This window comes from Dermochelys coriacea, chromosome 5, assembly GCF_009764565.3.
Source record: "Dermochelys coriacea isolate rDerCor1 chromosome 5, rDerCor1.pri.v4, whole genome shotgun sequence".
Taxonomy (NCBI): domain Eukaryota; kingdom Metazoa; phylum Chordata; order Testudines; family Dermochelyidae; genus Dermochelys; species Dermochelys coriacea.
Genome location: NC_050072.1, coordinates 12,806,863 through 12,831,570, shown reverse-complemented (window position 1 = coordinate 12,831,570; position 24,708 = coordinate 12,806,863). Strand labels below are relative to the sequence as shown.

The window sequence follows — 24,708 nt, the reverse complement described above, 5'->3', positions numbered from 1 at the left end:
GTCAGACTAAATGATCACAATGGTCTCTTCTGACCTTAAAGTCTATGAGTCTATAACAGAACAGGTTTCAGAGTAGCAGCCGTGTTAGTCTGTATTCGCAAAAAGAAAAGGAGTACTTGTGGCATCTTAGAGACTAACAAATTTATTAGAGCATAAGCTTTCGTGAGCTACAGCTCACTTCATCGGATGCATCCGATGAAGTGAGCTGTAGCTCACGAAAGCTTACGCTCTAATAAATTTGTTAGTCTCTAAGGTGCCACAAGTACTCCTTTTCTTTTTATAACAGAACAGGCAATCATTGAGTGATCCGTCCCTTGTTGTCCACTCCTAGCTTCTGGCAGTAAAGTGTGGAGTCCCCACTCTCTGCCTTTCTTCATTTTATGTGCACCTGTGACTCTTAACTTTGACACCCTTAAGGTTTTCAGAGGGGTCGGATTCCTGGATCTGAGCCTGACCTTACAGCTTTGATTCTGGGTTGGATACAAAACCAGACAGAGCTTTTTTTGTTGGTTTGGTTCAGAAGCAGCCAAACTATCCTGCCAAAGAGCTCAGGAGACTTTAATGCAGTCTGCCCCTGAATTCAGATACCTAGTGCTAACCTAGTCCTGCATCAGAGTGCTGTTACTGTCTTGCCTCTCGTTCCAATATCCAGGGTGTTTTAATCCCTCTAAATAGCTCTATTATATTTTTACAACATACAAAACAGAGTACAGAGCTGGTGGTGATTGGGGGAGGGGTGGGAATGTGTCATAATGAACCTTTCAGGCGGTCAGAGGAAAATATTTCGAGCCCTTGTGTCAAATCCTCTTTGAAATGACATACATTATTCATCGGACTTTGCTTCTGCAGATCTCTGAATTCAGCTTATGAGAAGAGGAATTCTGAGGCTCTCTGCCCTATATAAGAGATGCAGTGGACAGGGCACTGGGCTGGGAACCAGAAGACCTAGGTTCTATTCCTACCTCTGCCACTGGCAAACACCCAGATATCAAATGTACATCACCTGCTGTGGCAAAAATCCTGCTGTTCTGAGCTGAACAGTGCTGGAGAGACAGAAACCAGGCCTGAGTGGGGGACCTTCCCATTTCTTATTTCAGTATCATGTCTCTGTAACTTGCACGGCTGAGTGGAGCTGCTGATAGGTGCTTACTGTTATGTTTCTGGCGTACATGCAGAGAAGTCAGATAAAAACATAAATCACTCTTGCTGGAAGCTTCCAGCATAATACTATGTTTGAGAATCCAGAACGAAAACACACCATAACCAAAACCAGAGAGAGACAAAGCAGGCTACTCCCTAAGGCAGAGAGACACCATTCACCCCACTGTTTTATGCTAGCTCTTTCCAGTCTGACTTTGATTGTGTGCTTTCCTACAGAGCCCCCCTCGCTGGCAAGCAGGACCAGTAAACTCCTTACCAATTAAGGTGACAGCCTACAATTCCAACATAGTTTTCAAATACACCACACCTACATTGTGACTCCAGTCACTCAAAGGAGAGTTCTGGAGACCATCTGTGTCCCAGCCTCAAGGAAGATATTGCAGCCCTTAAAAATAGTGGACTATTATGTTTTCAGTGGGTTAGAAATACTAGCTCCACTGCATTCTAGCCCCACTGGTTGAACCCACATTGCTTTCAGTGAACTCTGCACTGAGCACAAACTTGCAAAACCTCTATCTGCAAAGCCGGAGATGACTTGACCTTATTTAAGTGCAAATAGAGCTCGGCACTGAATGAGCTCATGCTCTGCAGAGAAACACAATTTCTGTGTAATTTGCTGAATACCTACGGAGCTCGGCCTGGAACCGGGATGTTTTAGCTATACCCTCCCCCAACTTCCTACTATTTGAGCTCGAGGATAACTCCTCTATAGCAGGTCCCATATTCTCATTGTGGGCCAGGCACTGGAGGGCTGGCCAGGCACTGGAGGGCTGGCCAGGCACTGGAGGGCTGGCCAGCCCTCACAAACCTAGTATGTTACAAGGGGACCATGCTTCAGGCGTGGTGTCTTTCAATCCAAGAAGCAGCGGCTGGTTTTACTTTTCTTACTCCTACCATAAGGGATGTGTCTTAACCAGAAACTGCTTAAGCAAATGTGAAAGGTCACTGTGAAATAGGAAGCACTCACTAGTGGGGCTGGCCGCTGTCACACAGGCCTGAAATGACACTTGCATGTGAGTCCGGGATGTGGGCAACTGGTTTTGCCAGGTTTTGAGTTCACTTGAAAATCAGTCTCTCCAAGTTTAGAACGGCACTTTGGAGCTTCTGAGGGTTGAGATTTTGTGTTTGGCACAAGACAAGTTCTGGGCTGCTGCAGTTTTTGAATGTATCTTATTTCCCTGGAGTTCTAGCAGCACGGTGACTTTCAAACAAGAATCTTTGCTTGCATAGTAAAGGCTTCTCTTTTGTTAGATGTTTAAAAAAATGTAGCCTGCCCTTGGAAAGTAGCGTCTTTACCGGAAGTGTGTATGGGGGGGAGGGAATGTTTTTATCACATCCCAACCCCACTCCTGCTTCCCTGGTTCTCACATCTCTGAATCAGATATCCACTCTGGGAGAGCCCAGCTGCCATCACCAGTTAGTTACATCAGTGTAAACCCTGAGTAACTTGGGAGTCAACAGTTGCCAGGGGTTGACATGGACGTAAATTGAGGCCAGATTTTTATCTGAGTCCACCACTGGCCTGTAATTAGAATGTGCCTGGCCATACTCTGTATACCCTCTCTCTTAGCTAGCAGGATACTTGAAGATGAGTACACCAGAGACTAACACACTGCCTCTGCAGGTAACTATTATACAGACTGTAGGCAACCTCTAAACTTCCACAGGTGCTCAGCAAAGCTGCATCCTCATTGTGCTTTTTAGCAAGTTCATAAGGAAATATATGAAAAAAAACCCAACCCCCCCCTTTTTGTAAATAAGTCAAAAATGACAAGAAATCTCTCTCTCATCTCCTTTCAGAGTAGCAGCCGTGTTAGTCTGTATTCGCAAAAAGAAAAGGAGTACTTGTGGCACCTTAGAGACTAACAAATTTATTAGAGCATAAGCTTTCGTGAGCTACAGCTCACTTCATCGGATGCATTTGGTGGAAAATACAGTGGGGAGATTTATATACACACACAAAGAACATGAAACAATGGGTTTATCATACACACTGTAAGGAGAGTGATCACTTAAGATAAGCCATCACCAGCAGCAGGGGGGGAAAGGAGGAAAACCTTTCATGGTGACAAGCAAGGTAGGCTATTTCCAGCAGTTAACAAGAATATCTGAGGAACAGTGGGGGGTGGAGTGGGGGGGAGAAATACCATGGGGAAATAGTTTTACTTTGTGTAATGACTCATCCATTCCCAGTCTCTATTCAAGCCTAAGTTAATTGTATCCAGTTTGCAAATTAATTCCAATTCAGCAGTCTCTCGTTGGAGTCTGTTTTTGAAGTTTTTCTGTTGAAGAATAGCCACTCTCAGGTCTGTAATCGAGTGACCAGAGAGATTGAAGTGTTCTCCAACTGGTTTTTGAATGTTATAATTCTTGACGTCTGATTTGTGTCCATTCATTCTTTTACGTAGAGACTGTCCAGTTTGACCAATGTACATGGCAGAGGGGCATTGCTGGCACATGATGGCACATATCACATTGGTAGATGCGCAGGTGAACGAGCCTCTGATAGTGTGGCTGATGTGATTAGGCCCTATGATGGTGTCCCCTGAATAGATATGTGGACTGAGTTGGCAACGGGCTTTGTTGCAAGGATAGGTTCCTGGATTAGTGGTTCTGTTGTGTGGTGTGTGGTTGCTGGTGAGTATTTGCTTCAGATTGGGGGGCTGTCTGTAAGCAAGGACTGGCCTGTCTCCCAAGATCTGTGAGAGTGATGGGTCGTCCTTCAGGATAGGTTGTAGATCCTTGATGATGCGTCAGGAACAGTATCCCCGATAATGTCATGGCTAACCTGGTGGCTGAATTTTGTGACTTTGTCCTCACCCATAGCTATTTCACATTTGGGGACAATGTATACCTTCAAATCAGCGGCACTGCGATGGGTACCCGCATGGCCCCACAGTATGCCAACATTTTTATGGCTGACTTAGAACAACGCTTCCTCAGCTCTCGTCTCCTAATGCCCCTACTCTACCTGCGCTACATTGATGACATCTTCATCATCTGGACCCATGGAAAAGAAGCCCTTGAGGAATTCCACCATGATTTCAACAATTTCCATCCCACCATCAACCTCAGCCTGGACCAGTCCACACAAGAGATCCACTTCCTGGACACTACGGTGCTAATAAGCGATGGTCACATAAACACCATCCTATATCGGAAACCTACTGACCGCTATTCCTACCTACATGCCTCTAGCTTTCATCCAGATCATACCACACGATCCATTGTCTACAGCCAAGCTCTACGATATAACCGCATTTGCTCCAACCCCTCAGACAGAGACAAACACCTACAAGATCTCTATCATGCATTCCTACAACTACAATACCCACCTGCTGAAGTGAAGAAACAGATTGACAGAGCCAGAAGAGTACCCAGAAGTCACCTACTACAGGACAGGCCCAACAAACAAAATAACAGAACAGAACAGATGGCCACTAGCCATCACCTTCAGCCCCCAACTAAAACCTCTCCAACGCATCATAAAAGAATAAATGGACACAAATCAGATGTCAAGAATTATAACATTCAAAAACCAGTTGGAGAACACTTCAATCTCTCTGGTCACTCGATTACAGACCTGAGAGTGGCTATCCTTCAACAAAAAAGCTTCAAAAACAGACTCCAACGAGAGATTGCTGAATTGGAATTAATTTGCAAACTGGATACAATTAACTTAGGCTTGAATAGAGACTGGGAATGGATGAGTCATTACACAAAGTAAAACTATTTCCCCATGGTATTTCTCCCCCCCACCCCACTCCCCACTGTTCCTCAGATATTCTTGTTAACTGCTGGAAATAGCCTACCTTGCTTGTCACCATGAAAGGTTTTCCTCCTTTGCCCCCCTGCTGCTGGTGATGGCTTATCTTAAGTGATCACTCTCCTTACAGTGTGTATGCTAAACCCATTGTTTCATGTTCTCTGTGTGTGTATATCAATTTCCCTCTGTATTTTCCACCAAATGCATCCGATGAAGTGAGCTGTAGCTCACGAAAGCTTATGCTCAAATAAATTTGTTAGTCTCTAAGGTGCCACAAGTACTTCTTTTCGCGAATACAGACTAACACGGCTGCTACTCTGAAACAGACAGTAATGTTTCCAAGTTCTTCAAACTGCTTCTGAGCATGTTGTCACAGTGAAACCCTGTCTAGATGGTTTTCTAACGCATGTCCTTTTCTGGCTGCCGTCCCTTGGTGGTCATTCAGTTTGGTGCTCAGAATTCTGTGTTGATATGGTTAAAAAGCTGGCAGTGCTCCTCGGTGGCTGTGTTCTGGTTAATAAGTACATCTTCTCTGTGGCAAGTCCTTTGGTTATTGATTTGAATTGATTCGTCCTCGCTGTAGCAAATCCTTCTCTGCAGAAGAGATTTTACACAACAGGAGAGCTCAATCCACGTGGCTCCGAAAAGCGATTGCCCAGATCCCCCAACAGGAGAGGCAAATGGAGCTCGGATGCAGATGATGAGGATTCCTGAGCTCGCTGGCACTAACGAGGCCAGTAGCAGCGTTAGCTGAGTAACTCCATTGGAAGCGGACAGTTACTCTGGATTTACCCCAGCATAACTGGACTTTTATCTGACTGCCCCCAGTGGCAGTGTGATCAGGATATGCTGGGCATATCGTGTAATCTTCTTATAGGAGTTTACCATTTCAATTGTCGCAGCATTCCAATTGCCTTCAATAACATAGACCTTATGATGTGCCAGTGAAAGTGTTTCCAGCCTAACTTTTAGTCAGCACACACAGCATGTCCCTTACATGCCTGAGTCCATTCCAAGACATCAGGAGGAAATTGGCTTCACTAACCTTTGATTAGAACCCAAACTTATCTGGGTCTTGCATGAAACCATCAACTGTGATATTTTATTAGTGTGTAGGGGCAATAATGGCTCCTGATGCAGGGCCTTTAAGTTCTGTACTTCAAATTGAGTATCTGTTATAACCTTTCTGAATCCTCTTGGGCTAGCCGCTAGCACAAACAGCCTCTCAAGATGAGAAGGGAAGGTGTATGGATTTGTGTTTGTGAGCACACAGGGCCTTTCCTGAGAACTAATTGTGGGTATGTTGATCTGGATTGTTGTGATGGGTTGTATGCATCTAGTAGGTCTGTCCTGTGTCTAGTTCCAGTAAATATTTTCATTAATGACTTGGATAATGAAGTGGAGAGTATGCTTATAATATTTGCGGATGACACCAAGCTGGGAGGGGTTGCAAGCACTTTGGAGGAGGATTGGAATTCAAAATGACTTTGACATGTTAGAGAATTGGTCTGAAATCAACAAAATGAAATGTAATAAAGATAAGTGCGAAGTACTAGACTTAGGAAGGAAAAATCAAATGCACAGCAACAAATGGTGAATAACCAGCTAGGTGATGGTACCGCTGGAAAGGTTTGGGGGGTTATAGTGGATCACAAATTGACTAAGAGTCACCAGTGTGATGCAGTTGCAAAAAAACCCTAATATTTTGGGGTGTACTAACAGGAGTGTAGGATACAGTAGGTGGTTGTACTCGGCACTGGTAAGGCCTCAGCTCTGTCTAGTTGTGGGCTCCACGCTTTAGGAAGGATGTGGACAAATTGGAGAGAGTTCAGAGGAGAGCCAGAAAAATGATAAAAGATTTAGCAAACCTGACTGTGACATCCTGCTAGTACACAGGAGTGAGATAAAAGGTTGAAGAGAAGAACTTATTCCCAAACGAAGCTTTAGACCACAATCCCTCTTTTTTTTTTAAAAAAAAAAAAAAAGTTTTCAATTTTTAAAAAAATGGCCCGTGTGAAAAAATATATTTTTGTGAATGTTAATTTGTTTTTAATGTTGGGCCTTTGCTATTTTTATGTTCCTACCCGACATTCTACTGAAAGGTATTTAGACGCACCATACAGTTTTACCGTCAACCAGTCCCAATGAAACCCACCCTGAACTTGCAACTTTGCTGAGTGTCTCTGGCCAAAGCTGGAGTCATCACTTGCAGAAGTGGCATCTTCTCACAACTGGAAGTTTCCCTTTTGTGTCTGGAGGTTTTTAAGAACAGATGAAACAATGATGGAAATTCCACTATGGCCCCTGGAAGCCTAATCTAATGCTTAACTATCCTTTATCATTCAAAAGTTTTTCCTAGTATCTAACCTAAAACTCCTCTGCTACAGATTAAGCCCATTGCTTCTTCTCCTATCTTCAGTGGACTTGGAGGACAATTGATCCCCATCCCATTTATAACAGCCCTTAACAGATTTGAAGAGTCTTCTCAGGTCCCCTCTCAGTCTTCTTTTTTCAGGACTACACATGCCCCGTTTTTTAACCTTTCCTCATTGGTCAGTGGGACAGAATACACCCCTGTATTCACACCCTACACCATTGTAATAATCTTTGTACAATGTACGCCTTGTAAGGTATCACCTGAAAGCTCATAATTTGTTGGTCAGTATTGTCATGGTAAAATGTATGTGGCAACATTGTATGTGAAGTTATAAGATTCCCTATATAATGTTATTAACATATGTGCCAAACCCCACAGCCCTGCCCAAACTAAGGTTGACAAACAGGTCTCTCCTAAACAGCAGAACGTGTGCTCTGCTTAACTTGCATTTAAGTAGTAAACACAGTCATCAAGCAGGAAAGAAAACAAAAAAGGTTCAAACAGGTGAGGAAAAGCCAGCAGAGAATATCCTTCCACATAGACTCCGTCTCCTAGTGCACGTCTGGAAATGTTTTCAAGAGGGGACTGAAACTATAAAAAGGACGGACAAAACACCCCAAGGCCCCCCTCCTCCCCTGCCCGTCGCATTCACTGCACTTGAAAGGACAAAGAAAGCATTCATTGGACAACATGGGGAGCGGTGCTGACCTACAGGTTTCGGTCAGTAAGACTGCTGAAAGCATGTGGTGAGAAATTCGGCTTGAATCTAATACAGTTTAAGTCAGGTATTGGTAAACATTTTATCTTTATTTTCCTTGTTACCATTTCTGATTTCCATGCCTCGTTACTTGTACTCATTTAAAATCTCTCTTTTTGTAGTTAATAAACTTGTTTTATTGTTTTATCTAATCCAGTGTGTTCAAGTTGAAGTGTCTCCATTTGGGGTGACAAGTTGTGTGCATTTTATTCCCTTAAAGGAATAACAGACTCAAAAGATTTGTACTGTTCAGGAGAGGGCTGGGCAATACAGGACATACATTTCTTGGAGGAAAGTCTAAGACTGGGGGGGTGTTAAGATCACTCTGCAGTATGACCCAGGCTGGTGAGAGCCCAGAGTGTAACCCACGTGTGGCTGGCAGGCTGCAGTTACATACAGACACTCAGGATGTGGCTTGGCATGCTGTTAGGCTGTTTGTGAGCAGCCCAGATGGGAGCTACTTCAGCAAGGCATTGTAAGGCTCCCAAAGTTGCAGGGCAGGGATGACACAGCTGCTCATTATTCTTGAAACAGGGATTTGCCCAGAATTTTAGGGGTTTTTTTTTTATTGAAAAAGTTTGCTCGTCTCAGCTCCAGCCCCTGCAGCAAATGTCTGGTCTCTCTTGAGTTTGTGCTGAGAAACTCACATGGCTGGAATAGGAACAGACAGGGCCACATGGACCACTGAAGTTTACATTAGGGATGGGTTTGGTTCACTGATTGTAGATTATATGGAAGACAGGGATGCTGGAACAGGGGTGGCCAGGGGGCTTTGGCCCCATCACTTTTTACCAGCTGTAAGGGCCAGGATCCGGGGGGGTGGGGGAGAAGACCGAGCGGGGAGTGATGTCTTAGGGGAGAAGGAACGGCGTAGGGGCGGAACCTCGAGGGAAGGAGCAGCTGTGGTCTTCCCACTTCTAGGGAGCTTCCCCTGCTTCTGATGGCTGAGGGATTTGCTGCTTATTTTTGGGTTTAAAGTCAGTTTATCAACACTTGCTGTAATTCACTCATCCTCTGATTGTGTAACCAAAGGGCCTAATAGATTTGAAAACACTTGATAACCTTTTTGTTGCTGGCTGTTGCTAGCTCAACATTTTATTCATAAGAATGGCCATATTGGGTCAAGCCAATGGTCCATCTGTTACACTAGCTTCTGACAGTGGCTAGTGCCAGATGCTTCAGAGGGAATGGACAGAACAGGGCAATTCCAAGTGATTCATCTTGTCATCCAGTTCCAGCTTCTGGCAGTCAGAGATTTAGGGATACCTAGAGCATAGGGTGCATCCATGACTATCTTGGTTAATAGCTATTGGTGGACCTATCCTCCATGAATATATCTAATTATTTTTTGATCCCAGTTATACTTTTAGCCTTCACTACAACCCCCAGCAACAAGTTCCACAGGTTGACTGTGTGCTGGGTGAAGACGTATTTCCTTATGTTTCTTTTAAACCTGCTGCCTATTAATTTAGTCAAGTGACCCTTTAGTTTTTGTTACGTGAAGGGATAAACAACACTTCCTTATTTACTTTCTCCCTGCAGTTCCCGACTTTATAGATTTCTATCACATCCCCCTTAGTAGTCTCTTTTCTAAGATGAACAATCCAAGTCCTGGACTCCTCCGATGCCACCAGACTCCTCGTTTTTGTGGCTACAGACTAACCCGATTACCCCTCTGATACTTGAATCCAAGTCCTTTATATTCTCAATGCAAGCTGTTCCATACACTAATAATTTTTTGTTACCCATCTTTGTACCTTTTCCAATTCTTGTATATCTTTTTTGAGATGGGGTGACCAGAACTGCACACAGTATTTAAGGTGTGGGCATATCCTGGATTTATTTGGTGTATTCTGTTTTATTATCTCCTTTTCCTAATTGTTCCTTGCATTTTGTTAGCTTTTTTGACTGCCGTTGCACATTGAGGTGCTAGAGTGTAATGTGATGAGTGGGATTTGGTTTGGTTTCAGGTGGGAGATGGTTTGGTGTGACATGAGGGGCTCAGGAATGCAAGCTGGTGGCCAGGGTGCTACTGGACAAACACGCCTCTCAGCATTTAGCACAGGCCACTATGCATGGTCAATAAAGACTTTTCTTACAACTCTGCCTGCCTATCACATCTCTTAGTGCTAATGAAACTGAATACTAGTAATATCAGAAAAATTAGTGATATTAAGTCCTGTTCACAAGAGCATATAATGGGTACTCTTTTAAAAATTCTTCTCTAGCATACTGACAAAAGAATGTCAGATCACACAGGTTTGATCATGCCAATTTATCGCACAATACAATTAATGCCAACTTCCAATTTGCCTATTGGCTTGATGGGAAATCTGGGTGGTTAAAGAAGGCAGTTGTGTTTATGTCTCATCTATCAGCTCCTTCTAATACTTATCTCACAGTTGTATCTCAGGATTTGATCTTGGGGCTACTTGGTTCCCAGAACTTTGGAGCTTCATTACATTAGAGGTGGCTGGGAAATGGAAATCCCTCCCTGAAAAAAAAATCACATTTCTGGGGGAAATAATCGTTCTGAATTGGGACAAAAAATCCAAAATTGTTCACAGGAAGAGATTTCCAGAAATATTGTGCTTTGGGAAAACCCAAGTAGAATTTTTTTTTTCCTTCACAGCTGCCTGTCTGAAAGGCTCTCGTCAATTTCACCTTTTCCTGGCAGGCAGAGATTGAAGTTGACAAGAGCTTTCCAGGGAAGCCATCATTTTGATCTTCTTGATGGAAAATAAAAAAATTTGTGAAAAGAGCATTTTTTTTTTTGTTGGATCAATGGCAAATTCCTGACCAGCTCTAAAAGTGACTTAGAGCCTGGGGGAAAGGAAGTCTTAGTTGCATACAACATGAATGTTTCTTGCCAGCTAACTTGTAGTGCAATATTTGTGCTGGTCTTTGTAGACGGTTGCTCACCTCCCTCCTATGCTAGAGGGACAGTAACTGCACTGAGGCCATTTGAATGGTATCTACATAATCACTATTGGTATGGAAAGGAATTGGTTTATATCCCCGTGTGTCATTTCCTAAATAAGTGTAATGAGATGAAATGTAGGCTGAATAGAACTGGGTGGGAAATATCTCCCCTTCCCCCATTCCATATTAGGATAAAATAGACCTTTTAAAGTTTTTCAAGGTAGAGAGACAAAGCATAAATCCAGAACAGCCCAGTAACTTGGTGCCTACTCACTTGGGAGGTGGAAAGGCTGGCTTTAAATTTCTGTTCTGTGTGGTCTGGAGCAGAGACTTGAGCCCAGGTTTATCATACCCCAAGTGAGTAGCCAACAGCTTGGTGAATAGGACAACCTGGGGTAGATCTCTTTTCCTCTGTACCTTAGAAACCTCTCTTCACAAATCAAAGTTTTCCAACAAAACTGTTTTCATTGGAAAATTCCCAAACAGCTCTAAGGCTGACTCCCACAGCTCCAGAGAGTATGATCTTTTAGGGTGTGAAATGGTGTCTCCAAAAGGTAACTCTGTCTCTTGGGACATCTAATGACTAGACAAAACACAAGAAAATGTGCTTGAGAGTGCAAATCTGCGGCGGGTTGGATAATCTAGAGGGGCGTTGCCATCTCTAACATCTAAGATTCTGAACCATGAGTGTACTGGCTGACTGGTGTGTTTGATGCATAGTGATGTGCTGGCTTTGGCAGTGGCGTAGTGTTGGAGGGAGAACTGGAGAGCGGGTGGCTGGCAGAGGATGAATCTGACTGAAAATTGGTTCCAGAGCATGTGGAGACCATTTCAGCTCCATTAGGTTTGTACAAAGGGGCAGCTCTATTAAACAGTGTGGGTGGGGTGTACGTATGTATTATTGGTTTGTATTACCATAATGTCTGGAAGCCCTAGTCACAGACCAGAACAAGAAGACTGTCTCTGCTCCCAAGGGGCTTACAATATAAGTATAAGGCACAAGGCAACAGATAAAGACCGATCGACGGGGGAGTAGAAGGAAACAGTAAGACAATATTTTTTAAGCCACTGGCTGTGTTGGAGGGGGTGGGGGGAGTGAGGAGAAGCCAAGCAGAAGCAGGAGTCTTTAGAGGAATGGCCAGAATTGCTCTGTGGGGAAGAGTAGGCCTGAGTAGGTGCTAGACCAGGCTGCAGTGAGGGCTCCTCCATGCTGGACCCACTCTGCTGGTGCATGCTGATGGCGATGTTGATCTAAAGTGTCCCCCGTCCTTTGCTGAGGCCTGCCTAATACCTGGCCTGGGACCTCCAGGTGAGGTTCAGAAGAAGCCTTGCTCCCTTTGTTCCTCTTCCCTGCCCCTTCGCTTGTATGTCTCCTGTAAATATATACACCTGAGAGGGAGATTTCTGGGATCGGAACTTTCAGAGAGTTGCCTGGGACCCCTGAGTGCTGCCCCCCCTCGCCCTCCCCGTTTAATACGTATTGGAACTGAGAAAGGTTCAGAGACGGGTAACAAAGGTGATCAAGGGGATGGAGCGGCTTCCATACAGGGAGAGACTAAAAAGGCTGGGGCTGCTCAGCTTAGAAAAGAGACGACTGAGAAGGGATCTGAGGGAGCTCTAGAACATCACGCCTGGTGGGGAGAAAGTGAATAGGGACGTGTTTACCCTTTGCCAGGGTACAAGAACCAGGGGTCACCCAATTAAATTAGCAGGCAGCAGATTTAATACAAAATAAGGCAGTTCTTCACACAATGCACCGCTAACCTGTGGAACTCATTGCCAGGGGATGTTGTGATGGCCAAAAGTATAACTGGGTTCTAAAAAGAATGAGGTAAGTTCCTGGAGGTTAAGTCCATCAGTGGCTATTAATTACGATAGTCAGAGAGACAACCCCATGCTTGAGGTGACCCTAAACCTCTGATATCCAGAAGCCAGGAGGGGAAGATGAGTGGATCACTTTAGTTGCCCTGATCTGTACACTCCCCCTGAAGTCTGATATTGACTGCTGTCAGAAGACAGGATACTGGGCTACATGAACCATTGATTTGACTCAGTATGGCAGATCTTATGTCCTTAAACTAGACTCCATCTGCTTTTGCATGGTTTTTGCTAGCTGGATACATACGCTATTTTACTTACCAGAATCGACTGGGTAGAAACCTATCTATAGGGTCTTATAAAAGCATTGTTTTGTAAAATGGCTTTGTGATGGGGTGTGCAAATCCCAGACAAGTCAGGAAAGGGTTAATGGGCTGCTCGGGGCCCAGGCAGTCCCACCCTATCCCACCTCAAGGTCTCAAGCTTTGAGAGAGGAGCTAAAAAGGGAGAGCCCAGTCCAGTTGCTGTCTGGTGGGGATGGGGAGCAGAGCTTGTACTCTGACTGTGGGAGAGATGGCTGGCTGGGGCCAGGAACCAGGGAAGGGGGATGCCTAATGGGGCCTCCCTCAGTGAAGGGAAAAAACTTATGTTTCTTTCTGATTATTTTAGCCTTTGGGTAGCTGGGGAGGGATAGAACTGTTACATGATCTAGCTGGAGGGTAAGGTGTTAGAGGCAGGGTGGAACAGCGAAAGACTCTGAGGGAAACAGAGGCAGAATTATTGCTGCCATGCCATCTGGGGTGTACAGCCACAGGCTTCTAAACCTGCTTCATCCCCACTGGTGCTGGCCATAGGCACTATGCAGTCTTAGCACTCACGTAGCTAGGACCATGTTGAAATACCGCTCTTGCGAAGGCTCTCCCTCTGCATTGACGAGTCTCGGTGCATCCACTTACAGTTACCTGGCACAGTTAGGGGATATTTGCATTCCAAGGAGTGCCTGTAGATGGCACAGAGCAGGACAGCTGGGGATCTGCCTCTGGTTGCAGGCCACTTTAAACTCATACAGAATCTCATGGGCCTCCTGCTGTTTCAGCCCTGGGGTTCACCAGATCTACTTGCTTTTTAGCCATCACCTTCCTTAACATACAGCGGTTAAGTCTGCAGTGCTGAAATCCTTGCTGTGTGCAGACAGCGCTGCTGCAACTTCTCCTATGCACTTGTGTACAAACCCTCTAGAAATCCCCCTCCCCTCCAATGACTATCTTGGTTTTGAACCATTTCCTGAATCTTCATCTTGACATTATTCCTCTTTTCACTTTAGGCTTCCTGTTATCTATCAGACTGTGGCTTCTAGTTCTTTTCTGCAAGCTGCATACCCATCCCTACCACTGCTTCCTTTTTCTACCACTTGTGTCGCTATACTCTCTGCCCATATGTTTGTCTCTTCTCAGCCGGCTTAAACTCTCACGCACACAACACAGAGCTATCCTCTTCAGCTTGGGACATCTTCCATCCAGATGTGGCTTGCGGCATCTGCTTCAGGCTTCTTATATAGAGGAAGGACAGTCTGGTGCTTAGATTACTAACCTGGGCCATGGGAAAGTCTGGTTCAATGTCTGCTCTGCCACTAACTTTTTGTGTGACCTAGGGTAAGTTCCTTAGTCTGCTTGAGCCTCAGGTCCCTGTATGTAAAAAGGGGTATAATAGCACTACTCTTCTTTATTGTATATGCCCTCACGAGACCCTGGTAAAGAGCATGAGGCACTGAGATAGGAATGTGATGGTGGCCCTATAATTACCTTAGATAACCATTGTGAGTTGAAACTGTTTCTATTATTTATACTCCAGGAGCGCCTACAAATCTCAGTCAAGATCAGGGCCCCATTGTGCAAAACTCTGCACTAGATCTCTGTAGTATTTAAGCCTGGCTGTTACATTTTCCTGAAAGCCAGCATAGATCCATTGTCCTAGGTTTTCTCAAACTGAAACCTCCTCCTGTCCAGAATAAAGGGATCTCATTTTATATAATCTTCAGACACGGGAGAAAAAATGTTAGTTTCCTTTCCAAGTATTAGAAATGGCTAAACTGTGAGCATCTTAAACTCCAAGTGGAGGAGGGGATATTGACAATGATCTGTCTTGATGCCCATGTGACATGTTTTTTATTTGTGCTTGCAGAGTACCGATTTAACAAGCACAGCTGGCTATGACAGCATCATTCAACATCTGAATATTGGCAGGAAGAACTGCAAGGAATTTGAAGACTTTCTGAAGGAAAGGTACAGAGCTTTCTCTAACTACCTAGTGTGACAAAGCTCTGTCCTTGTCTCCATGGGTCCAGCGTTTCCTGGCAGATTTTGCTAGCCTCAGAGGCTCACTGTGACCCTCCACGTAACCCTTCTTTCTCTAGGGACAAGGGTCACAGTTTACTGAGCCATTTTCATCATAAGCCAGTGAGGGGGGTGAGGAGAAGTTATCCTCCCTTGCACAGTCTCTGTTGTCTCCCAGTCTCAGTGATTAATCGGGGTGGGGGTGGGGGGGCAAAGGGAGGGAGGGAGGAGCCCAGGCCCACCCTCTACTCCAGGATCCAGCCCAGGGGCCCTAATAGTATCACCTATGGTAGCTGACCTTTTAGAAACATGACACATACAATTCCCTGGGCTACTTCCCCCACAGCAGCCCTCACTTCCTCAGGCTCCACTTCACCCTTACCTCAGGGCCTCCTTCCTTGTGCCTGATTTGGTGTGTACGGCTCCATCTCTCCAACCGCACAACTTCCTCCCACAGCTCCTGACATCCGCCCCCACCTGACTAACTGGGAGGCTTTTAACTAGTTTCAGCTAGTCCCTGATTGGCTTTAGTTGTCCCAGTCAACCTAGCCTTCTCCCTGCCTTCAGGAAAGTTCTTAATTGGCCCCAGGTGTCTTAATTGACCTGGAGCAGCTGCCATTTCACTTATCTTGATACCAGGGATTTGTTTAGCCTGGAGCGAATCTCTCTCTCTCTCCCACGACTCTCCCATAGCCTTCTAGCTTGGAGAGAGGTGGGAAGCTTCTATTTCTGCTGCTGCTAGGCCCTAAGCTCTCCCTGCTGCTCCAGCTGCTCCCCTGGCTGGGCCAGACACCCTGCCCCCACGTTCTCTGCCACCTGGTTCTGGACCCCCAACTCTTGGGTGCTGCTACTGTTCCAACTACAGCCCCGGGTGGGGCTGCTAGCCCACTCCCCAGAGAGGAGGAGTGAGGGACCCCAGCCACTGCTGTTGTGGACACCACCACCACCACCTGAGAGGGGTCCTTTCTGCCTGCCTGGATCACCACCTGGAGTTCCTGGAGCTGCTGCTGCTGTGGAGTATGCTGGCTGGAGCTGCTGAAGCCCGAGGAGGAGAAGAAGAGGACCATCTGCCAGTGGGGGAGCACCTAGAGACTTTGCAGACCACCGTGGAGGGGGCCTAAGACTGAGTAATTTTCAAACTGTGCTCTTGTGGTAGGGGTCTTGACTGTGTTTCCAGGGACACGGGGTGTGGCGAGGAGCTGCCTCCCAATCCATCGGTGTGTCCCCCCAACCCCCACCACTACTACCACCACCACTGCCCCCTCCACCACCCCCACTGGCTGTATACCATCTGCCTCAGCTCCTGCCTCTGGACTCAGCTGCTTGCTTGGCTTGCCACGCCCTATTTCCACCCTTTGGGCCAGAGCAGCAGCCAGCTTAAAAAGACTTGTGCAAGAGCACGTGGGTGCACGTGCCCCCCCCGGACTGTCTACCCCCCAGCTTGCCCTTTACTACCTGCCCCATTTGCCACTTGTAGCTTTGCCCCCCCTTTTGTCCCAGCCCCCCCGTACTAGCTTCAGTTTGTTTGCCTGCCCTGCCCATTTCCCTCTGCAGCCTTTGTTTGTTTGCCCCGCCCCAGCCTCTGAAGCTAGCCCCTTGGTTTCCCTGCCCTACCTCCAGACCGCTTAGCCCCTTGCTCCATGTGCCCATGTCCCCTCCCATGCGCTTGTGCAATTCCCCATTTTAGTTGCAACCCTCTTCACTGCACCCCCAATGTTGTTGTATCCCCCCCTCCCCTAGTGCACCAAGAGGAGCCGGAATTCCACCTTGTGTCGGTGACTGACCCCTAACCCCTGACTGCCCCCCGTCCAGCCCACCCCTTTTGGCGCCCTCCTCCCCTGCGTGCAGCCTAGCGGGGAGGAGTGGTCGACCTGCTTCCCCTCTCCCCTCCTCCTTCTGGTGTCCCCCCTTCCCTCCTTGCTCATGATGGCGGGGGATGAGATGGGTGGGACCCCTCCAGCAGCCCGAGCTCCCCTTCCCCCGCCTACCCCTCCGTCACCCCCCCAAGCTTCTACCTCCGCTGCCAAACCATCTGCCATCGCCCCCGCTGGGGCACCAGCAGCAACGGGCACCGGGGTGACCTCCACTGCTGCCACATCTCTCACCCCCTCAGATTCGGGGGGAGCCCCCCCAGCCGGCGGGAAAGGCCCGGGGAAGAAGAAAGGGAAGGGCCCTGCTAAGAAGACCAGGCCCTCCATGGCAGGGGCTGCCCCCAATGCCCCGGCCCCACCGCCGGCTGGGGCGTCCCTCCATGCTCTTCCCTCCACCAACTCTGCGGGTGTCCCTCCCCCGGCCCCCAGGGCGTACAACCAGGTGGCGGCAGCCCCCCTGCCTGCCACTACGTCATCTCTCCTGCCCACCGCCTCCACTACCATCTATAGCGGCCGGGGCCTCTTTCCCACCATGACCAGGAAGCACGGAGTCCATTGCCTCCTGGTGCCCGCCTCGCCCCACGTGGAGACCTATGTGCGGGCGTTGGCGAGGGTGGTGGGGCCCACGGCCATTGTGGCGGCCTCCAAAATGTATGGCAAGGTCGTCTTCTTCTTGGCATCGGAGGCCGCCGCCCAGGAGGCGGTGGAGAAGGGCCTGGCGGTGGGGGGCGTCTTTGTCCCCTTAGAGCCGCTAGAGGACCTGGGCGTCCGCCTGGTCCTGACCTCCATCCCTCCCTTTCTCCCCAATGCCGCCCTGTTACCCGCCCTTTCTACCCTGGGGAAGCCCATCTCTGTCATCAGCCCTCTCCCGTTGGGCTGCAAAGACCCCGCCCTCCGTCACGTCCTCTCCTTCCGCTGGCAAGTGCAGCTTCAACTGCCGCCGGCGGCGCGCGACGGAGAGACACTGGAGGGGTCCTTCCTAGTCCCCTACCAGGGGACCCATTACAGGGTGCATTATTCCACGGGGGAGGCCCGGTGCTACCTCTGCCGGGCGATGGGGCACGTCCGGAGGGACTGCCCCCTGGCCCGGCAAGGAGGGGCATCCAGGACCCCCGAGTCCCGGCAGGGCACCGGCCCCATCATCGCCAGCGCCCCTGGCTGCCCAGCGCCCGAAACCACCCCTCCTCCTTCCCAGTCCACCATTGCTCCCACTCGGGCCCAAGGGGCATCTCCTCAACTATGCCCAGACGAGCGGGAGAGCCCCGCCCCCGCTGCTTGCAACTGGCGGGGCCTGTGGAGGAGGGTGCGGCAGGGACACCACTGGGCATGGGAGAGGGCCCGCCCCAAGGGGAATCTTCCCTCCCTTGTGCTGCCCCACCGTTACCCCCTCGAGTCCCTGAGCCATCGCCTCTGCCCCCTGACACAACCCCTGCTAGCCAGCCCCCGGATGATGCCATGGAGGGCTGGGCCCTAGTCCAGGGGAAGCGGAGCAAGCGGAAGGCTCGAGCTCCGCTCCTCCCATGTGACGCGGAGGCCCCCCGGAAGACCAGGAAGGGGGGCACTGATGCCGAGCCTTCCGCTCTACCCACGGGTGTGCTCCATCCACCAGAGCCGGCTGGGGAAGACGTGGCAGCACTGGAAGGCGGTATCTCCCCTCCACGGGAGTCCCTCCCCTCCAAGACCCCCGAGGCACCATCTGAAACCCCAGTGTGCCCCGAAGCAACCGTCGCGTCAGGTGCCGGTGGGGAGAATCCCGGGGTAGCGGAAAACAATTTCCCGTCTATATATGAGGAGATCGAGGCCCTGGGTCTGACCCCGGTCACCCAGGGGGAGGACGATCCTATGCCAGCGGGCCTCGATCTGGGTGACTTGACTCCAGCCCCCCTTTTTCCCATGTTCCCTCCCCCTAACCGTTGCTTCCGCTCCCACCTCCGAGGAGCCCCTGGACTCCTCCATCAACCCGGCTGCAGAGGGCACCCCGCTGAGAGCCGCCGAGCCTGTTGAGGTGACGGCCAGTGCCACGCGGCTGGAACCTGAGCCACCAGGGGCATCCCTCGCTGGTGAGGAGCATTCAACCTCCTTTCCGGGAGAGGGCCCTACAGAAGAGAGTCCACCCCCTGATGCCGTGGCTGCCAAATCCACCAGAGAGCTTGTGCCCGGCATCACTGAGAGCCCTCTCCCAACCCAGACTCTCACCTCTACCCCTGCCCCTGCCCTTATCCCGCCCACCTCCCGAGATATCATTGCCACCCCTGGGACTGATTGGAATAACAGAGACTTGGTGGGATAACTCACATGACTGGAGTACAGTCATGGATGGTTATAAACTGTTCAGGAAGGACAGGCAGGGCAGAAAAGGTGGGGGAGTAGCACTGTATGTAAGGGAGCAGTATGACTGCTCAGAGCTCCGGTACGAAACTGTGGAAAAACCTGAGTGTCTCTGGATTAAGTTTAGAAGTGTGTGCAACAAGAGTGATGTCATGGTGGGAGTCTGCTATAGACCACCGGACCAGGGGGATGAGGTGGATGAGGCTTTCTTCCGGCAACTCATGGAAGCTACTAGATCGCATGCCCTGATTCTCATGGGTGACTTTAATTTTCCTGATATCTGCTGGGAGAGCAATACAGCGGTGCATAGACAATCCAGGAAGTTTTTGGAAAGCGTAGGGGACAATTTCCTGGTGCAAGTGCTAGGGGAGCCAACTAGGGGGAGCGCTTTTCTTGACCTGCTGCTCACAAACCGGGTAGAATTAGTGGGGGAAGCAAAAGTGGATGGGAATCTGGGAGGCAGTGACCATGAGTTGGTTGAGTTCAGGATCCTGACGCAGGGAAGAAAGGTAAGCAGCAGGATACGGACCCTGGACTTCAGGAAAGCAGACTTTGACTCCCTCAGGGAACAGATGGCCAGGATCCCCTGGGGGACTAACATGAAAGGGAAGGGAGTCCAGGAGAGCTGGCTGTATTTCAAGGAATCCCTGTTGAGGTTACAGGGACAAACCATCCCGATGAGTCGAAAGAATAGTAAATATGGCAGGCGACCAGCTTGGCTTAATGGTGAAATCCTAGCGGATCTTAAACATAAAAAAGAAGCTTACAAGAAGTGGAAGGTTGGACATATGACCAGGGAAGAGTATAAAAATATTGCTCGGGCATGTAGGAAAGATATCAGGAGGGCCAAATCGCACCTGGAGCTGCAGCTAGCAAGAGATGTCAAGAGTAACAAGAAGGGTTTCTTCAGGTATGTTGGCAACAAGAAGAAAGCCAAGGAAAGTGTGGGCCCCTTACTGAATGAGGGAGGCAAGCTAGTGACAGAGGATGTGGAAAAAGCTAATGTACTCAATGCTTTTTTTGCCTCTGTTTTCACTAACAAGGTCAGCTCCCAGACTGCTGTGCTGGGCATCACAAAATGGGGAAGAGATGGCCAGCCCTCTGTAGAGATAGAGGTGGTTAGGGACTATTTAGAAAAGCTGGACGTGCACAAGTCCATGGGGCCGGACGAATTGCATCCGAGAGTGCTGAGGGAATTGGCGGCTGTGATTGCAGAGCCCTTGGCCATTATCTTTGAAAACTCGTGGCGAACGGGGGAAGTCCCGGATGACTGGAAAAAGGCTAATGTAGTGCCCATCTTTAAAAAAGGGAAGAAGGAGGATCCTGGGAACTACAGGCCGGTCAGCCTCACCTCAGTCCCTGGAAAAATCATGGAGCAGGTCCTCAAAGAATCAATCCTGAAGCACTTAGAGGAGAGGAAAGTGATCAGGAACAGTCAGCATGGATTCACCAAGGGAAGGTCATGCCTGACTAATCTAATCGCCTTTTATGATGAGATTACTGGTTCTGTGGATGAAGGGAAAGCAGTGGATGTATTGTTTCTTGACTTTAGCAAAGCTTTTGACACGATCTCCCACAGCATTCTTGTCAGCAAGTTAAGGAAGTATGGGCTGGATGAATGCACTATAAGGTGGGTAGAAAGCTGGCTAGATTGTCGGGCTCAACGGGTAGTGATCAATGGCTCCATGTCTAGTTGGCAGCCGGTGTCAAGTGGAGTGCCCCAGGGGTCGGTCCTGGGGCCCGTTTTGTTCAATATCTTCATAAATGATCTGGAGGATGGTGTGGATTGCACTCTCAGCAAATTTGCGGATGATACTAAACTGGGAGGAGTGGTAGATACGCTGGAGGGGAGGGATAGGATACAGAAGGACCTAGACAAATTGGAAGATTGGGCCAAAAGAAATCTAATGAGGTTCAATAAGGATAAGTGCAGGGTCCTGCACTTAGGATGGAAGAATCCAATGCACCGCTACAGACTAGGGACCGAATGGCTCGGCAGCAGTTCTGCGGAAAAGGACCTAGGGGTGACAGTGGACGAGAAACTGGATATGAGTCAGCAGTGTGCCCTTGTTGCCAAGAAGGCCAATGGCATTTTGGGATGTATAAGTAGGGGCATAGCGAGCAGATCAAGGGACGTGATCGTTCCCCTCTATTCGACACTGGTGAGGCCTCATCTGGAGTACTGTGTCCAGTTTTGGGCCCCACACTACAAGAAGGATGTGGATAAATTGGAAAGAGTACAGCGAAGGGCAACAAAAATGATTAGGGGTCTAGAGCACATGACTTATGAGGAGAGGCTGAGGGAGCTGGGATTGTTTAGTCTGCAGAAGAGAAGAATGAGGGGGGATTTGATAGCTGCTTTCAACTACCTGAAAGGGGGTTTCAAAGAGGATGGCTCTAGACTGTTCTCAATGGTAGCAGATGACAGAACGAGGAGTAATGGTTTCAAGTTGCAATGGGGGAGGTTTAGATTGGATATTAGGAAAAACTTTTTCACTAAGAGGGTGGTGAAACACTGGAATGCGTTACCTAGGGAGGTGGTAGAATCTCCTTCCTTAGAGGTTTTTAAGGTCAGGCTTGACAAAGCCCTGGCTAGGATGATTTAACTGGGACTTGGTCCTGCTTTGAGCAGGGGGTTTGGACTAGATGACCTTCTGGGGTCCCTTCCAACCCTGATATTCTATGATTCTATGATTCTATGACTGTCTCCTTCCCCTTTCCAACAGATGACTCCCAGGGAGTGGCCTTTGTGTTTACCCGTCCCGACCTACCAGGGGCTGCTATCCTCCCTCTGCCGCCCCCTATCGCCCCAGCATTCAGGTCAACCCATCAGGAGCCCCATCGGGGGTCCGCACCCTGTCTGCCCATCTTGGTGGGCCACAGAGCTGTACCAAGGGCCCCATCGGGGAGCAACCAGACCATAACCCCAGCCCCCCATGTGCTGCGAGAGGAGTTGCGGGAGTTTCTAGAAGACATCCGTGGCTCCCGCAACAAAGTACAGCTTGCCCTCCAGCGATGGGGGGACTTTAATCAAATCCTCCGGGCCGCAAGGGCCCTCATGGGGGAGGGTAAAAGGACCGGGAGGCAGGGCGCCACGGCCTACCAGCGGGTCCGCCTCTTCCGTGACTCCTTACTCACCTACGGGATGGGTCACGGACTGCTGCGCGGCCCGCCGGGAGCCGCGAGCATCCCTGCCGGTGAGGATCCCCCCCAGCCCTCCTCATGGCACCCTTTACCATCGCAACATTGAACACCCGCAGCTGTAGGATGGGTCTCCGCAGGTCCCAGGTGCTCTCATTCCTTCGGGAGGGGAGGTACTCTGTGGTTTTCCTTCAGGAGACCCATATGGATCCGACTGCCGAAGACAGCTGGCGTCTGCATTGGGAGGACAGGCTCTACTTTAGCCATCTCACAGTTTGTACGGCTGGAGTGGCGACCCTGTTCTCCCCTGACCTACGGCCCGAGGTGCTGGGGGTCGCTGAGGCTGTGCTGGGTCGCCTGCTGCACCTCCGGGTCCACATGGAGGGGCTCGTAGTCAACCTCGTCAACATCTATGCCCCAGCAGCGAGCCCGGAGCGGCTGCAATTCTATCAGCAGGCGTCCGCCTTCCTCGGCACCTTGGATCCTCAGGAGTGCCTGATCCTGGGAGGGGACTTTAACATCACCCTTGAGGAGCGGGACCGTTCGGGGACCGAGCAGAGCCCGGCCGCCGTCGCCGTCCTCCAGGAGATAGTCGAACACCACTCCCTGGTGGACGTCTGGCGCGACCACCACCCGGATGACACTTCCATGTTCACCTTTGTCCGGGTGGAGGCCCATCGGTCGCGCAACTCCCGGTTGGACCGCATTTATTTATCACGTTTTCATCTTTCCCACGAGCCCACTCCTCCAGCATCCTGCCGGCCCCATTTTCTGACCATCATTTGGCCACCGTGACAGCCACCCTCTGCGCGGAGAGGCCGAGGCCGGCCTATTGGCATTTTAACAACAGTTTGCTGGAGGATGCGGGCTTCGTGGCGTCCTTCCGGGAGTTCTGGCTGGCCTGGCGAGGGCAGCGGCATGCCTTTCCCTCGATGCGGCGGTGGTGGGACCTAGGGAAGGTGCGCGCCCGGCTCTTCGGCTGTGACTACACCCGGGGCTCCAGCCGACGGAGGGATGCGGCGATAGAGCAGTTGGAACGGGAGGTCTTAGAGCTGGAGAGGCGTCTGGCCACCAGCCGCGAGGATCCACCCCTCTGCGGAGCGTGCCGGGAGAAGCGGGAGGAGCTCTGGACCCTCGAGGACCATCGGGCCCGGGGTGCCTTTGTTCGATCCCGCATCCGTTTCTTTCCGGAGATGGATTGCGGCTCCCGCTTCTTCTACGCCCTGGAGAAAAAGAGGGGGGCAAAAAAACATGTCATCTGCCTACTGGCAGAAGAGGGCACCCCCCTCACGGATCCGGTGAAGCCTTCTACGCAAGCCTTTTCTCCCCAGATCCGACCGATCCCAACGCTTGCAGAGTGCTCTGGGAGGAGCTCCCGACGGTCAGCACTGGCGACCGAGACCGGCTAGAGCTGCCTCTCACTCTGGCCGAGTTCTCGGAAGCCCTCCGTCGCATGCCCACCAATAAATCTCCGGGCATGGACGGGCTGACCGTGGAGTTCTACCGCGTGTTCTGGGATGTCCTGGGCCCAGACCTAGTCACCGTCTGGGCTGAGTCTTTGCAGAGCGGGGTCCTCCCTCTTTCATGCAGGCGAGCTGTGCTGGCCTTATTGCTGAAGAAGGGGGACCTCCGCGATTTATGAAATTGGCATCCCGTCTCGCTCCTCAGCACGGACTACAAAGTCGTGGCAAAAGCAATCTCGCTGCGGCTAGGGTCCGTGCTGGCAGACGTGGTCCACCCAGACCAGACCTACACCGTCCCGGGCCGCAGCATCTTCGATAACCTATATCTGGTCCGGGACCTATTGGAACTTGGGTGTAGGGATGGTCTGTCGTTCGCCCTCCTGTCCTTAGATCAGGAGAAGGTGTTCGACAGGCTGGATCACCGGTATCTCCTGAGCACTCTGCAAGCATTTGGCTTCGGACCCAGGTTTGTGAGTTTTCTCCGGGTGCTGTACGCCTCCGCAGAGTGTTTGGTCAGGATCAACTGGACCCTGACCGAACCGGTCAGCTTCGGGCGAGGAGTACGACAGGGATGCCCCCTCTCGGGCCAGCTGTATGCTTTGGCGATCGAGCCCTTCCTCTGTCTCCTCCGAAGGAGGTTGACAGGGTTGGTGCTGCGGGAGCCGGAGCTGCGGCTGGTCCTGTCGGCGTACGCTGATGACGTGCTCCTCGTGGTCCAGGACCCGGGCGACTTGGCACGGGTGGAGGCTTGCCAGGCCATCTATTCGGCAG

General features: G+C 49.9%; 1 protein-coding gene across 2 annotated transcripts in view; it reads left to right on the top strand.

Moving 5' to 3' along the window:
• PSTPIP2 (proline-serine-threonine phosphatase interacting protein 2) overlaps positions 1-24,708 on the top strand; it is a 67,699-nt gene that overhangs the window by 11,071 nt on the left and 31,920 nt on the right. For both annotated transcript variants that reach the window (XM_043514528.1, XM_038402120.2), the window contains exon 2: positions 14,983-15,083. In XM_043514528.1, coding sequence (XP_043370463.1) covers positions 14,983-15,083 — 101 coding nt within the window. The remainder of the gene's footprint in view (positions 1-14,982; positions 15,084-24,708) is intronic.